The 2,395-nt window shown below is 59.3% G+C and overlaps 1 protein-coding gene across 1 annotated transcript; it reads left to right on the top strand.

Moving 5' to 3' along the window:
* Positions 1-6: 6 nt before the first annotated feature.
* PRELID1 (PRELI domain containing 1) lies at positions 7-1,426 on the top strand. Its single transcript, XM_010179682.1, has 4 exons — positions 7-148; positions 226-339; positions 617-695; positions 1,136-1,426. Exons 1-4 carry the CDS (start codon positions 14-16, stop codon positions 1,270-1,272), a joined length of 465 nt encoding a protein of 154 aa, XP_010177984.1. The 5' UTR covers positions 7-13; the 3' UTR covers positions 1,273-1,426.
* The last annotated feature ends 969 nt before the right edge of the window (positions 1,427-2,395 follow it).

Below are 2,395 nucleotides of genomic sequence, written 5' to 3'. Positions count from 1 at the left end.
CAAGACCAACCGGATGCCCCGCTGGGCAGAGCGCTTTTTCCCGGCCAATGTCGCCCACTCCGTCTACATCCTGGAGGACTCTATCGTGGACCCCAAGAACCGAACCATGACCACGTTCACCTGGAACATCAACCACGCACGTCTCATGGTGGGTGTCTGCAGGTGGGTGCACAGATGGGTGGCGGGCGCCGAGCAGTGCCCACAGCCAGGTTGTGCCTCGTGCAGGTGGTGGAGGAGCGCTGCGTGTACCAGGTGAACCCGGAGAACAGCAACTGGACCGAGGTCAAGCGAGAAGCCTGGGTCTCTTCCAGCCTGTTTGGTGTCTCGCGGGCTGTCCAGGTGAGCACTGCCAACTGCTCCAGCAGCACTGTGTGGCCCCTTTTTGGAAAGTCCTTAAAGCTGCCCCTCCCTCCCACTCTACGTGCCATATTTTCTGCCCCTTCTCCCTTATTTTTCCCATACTTATGAGCTTTTGGGGTGCCCAGAACCATCAGTACTGGGCGTGAGTTCACCAGGCGTTTGGGACTGGTTAAGCTGGAGCAAAGCTTGACAAGCCCCAGGGGCTGTGTGTGACCAGGGAGCTGGGCTTGCACCTTCACTGACTTTTCCCTTGCAGGAGTTTGGTCTGGCCAGGTTCAAAAGCAACGTGACCAAGAGCACTAAGGGATTTGAATATGTGCTAGCAAGAATGCAAGGTGAGCACCCAAGGGCAGGCTGGGGCTGACCAGAATGGTTCTCTTGGAGTTATTGGTTGCACTGGGAGTGCTCCAGTGCATGGGCAGGTCATGGCTTGAATTAACCAGACTCTGAAATCCTCCTCCCTTGCCTTTGCCCCCATGCCTTGGCACAGCCTGCTCTTCCTGAACAGAGCAAGCAGCACTTACAGGGCTGAGCAGGGGCAGAGTGCAGGCAGGAGGGGGTTGTAATGCAGCAGCAGTCACGTGCCTGCAGTTCCCCTTTGCGATGTGCCCTGACGCACACAGGTCAGGAGTGCTGGGCTCATCTTCCCCACTGTGTGGGGAAGTTGCCTCTGTGCCAAGGTGACGGGGCAGGTCTAGCTTACATCAGCCAGCTCTCCTGTGCTGGGGTGGGGCAGGGGCCTGCTGGGGCTGGGTTTACAGCTTTCACGTTACAGGAGAAGCTCCGTCCAAAACACTGGTGGAGACGGCCAAGGAAGCGACCGAGAAAGCCAAGGAGACAGCTCTGGCAGCAACAGAGAAAGCCAAGGACCTGGCGAGCAAGGCGACCACCAAGAAGAAGCAGTACGTGTGAGGGGCTGGGCACAGGTGGGCACCAGCTGCACCAGAACAGTTAGGAGCCTCCTTAGATTTTATATTTTTAAACAAACTGTACAAGTCTGACAATCAGCTGCTGTTAGACCCTTTCTGAGATGTAATTATCATTAAAGAATTACTCCCCCCTCTGACTTGGTCTGGGGCTGGCCTGGCTGGAGCAGAGCCCAGTGCTGCCCTCCACCCAGGGGTCTAGTTCACTGCTGGGAGGCTGGGCTCACATGCAAGACACGGGCTGGGGTTTCACCAAGTTCCTTTACTAGAATAGTGTTAGGTATGTACAAGAGGGGGGCGGCTGCAGGAGCATGAAGGCAGCTGGCTTAATGCATTCATTTCCCCTTCCTGGCCCTCCAGGGGCAGCAGCGTCCTCCCGTAGCCATGTCTGCTGGGGACAGAGCTACCTCACATCTGTGCCAGGCAGACCCCAGCCTCCAGCTTGCCCGGTGGCACTCAGCGGGAGGCAGAAGAGTGTCCCCATGAGAGCCAGGCCCTCTTCCAGTGCCTCTTGCAGCGCGTTGAGGTGCACAGCGGGTGCCATGGTGGTGTGTCAGCCCCATCTACCCAGGGCTGTGGCCAGTGCCACTCAGCACCCCAACAGCAGGGGGGCCAAGCTGGGCACTTGTCCCTTACCCACGTAGCCGTGACAGAGGCTGCATTTCCAGCAGTGGCAGGCAGGGAGGAGGCAGGCAGGCAGTGCAGGGACAGCAGCAGACGCCATCAGGATGCGGGGCTGTGGGGGCTGGAGTAGCTGTGGTCCCTTCCAGAGCCAAAGCCGGGCAGCAGGTTCCCACTGAACACCATGCTATCCAGCTCTATCTCAACATCCTCTGGGCACCAGGGAGAGGCCGGGTCAGGCGCCAGTGGCCTCCCCTTTCCCACCCACACTCTCCTGTTGCTCACCTCCCTCGGAGGGCTCCGAGAGCTGCGATGAGTCCAGGCTGTCAGCCCGTGCCCGTTCCCTCCAGCCGTTGCCGCAGGCTCTGCTGCTGGGTACGTAGCTGGTCCTTGGCCCTCTGTGCCCTCAGCTCCTGCTCCTTCAGCCTCTGTCGGGCCCAGTGAGCCATGAATGGGGTCCCAAGCTCAGCAGCCTGGTTGCCCCTTGG

Source organism: Mesitornis unicolor, unplaced genomic scaffold (genome assembly GCF_000695765.1).
Source record: "Mesitornis unicolor isolate BGI_N332 unplaced genomic scaffold, ASM69576v1 scaffold34182, whole genome shotgun sequence".
NCBI lineage: Eukaryota > Metazoa > Chordata > Aves > Mesitornithiformes > Mesitornithidae > Mesitornis > Mesitornis unicolor.
The sequence above is the reverse complement of the archived record's forward strand: the minus strand, read 5'-3'. Positions and strand labels throughout refer to the sequence as shown.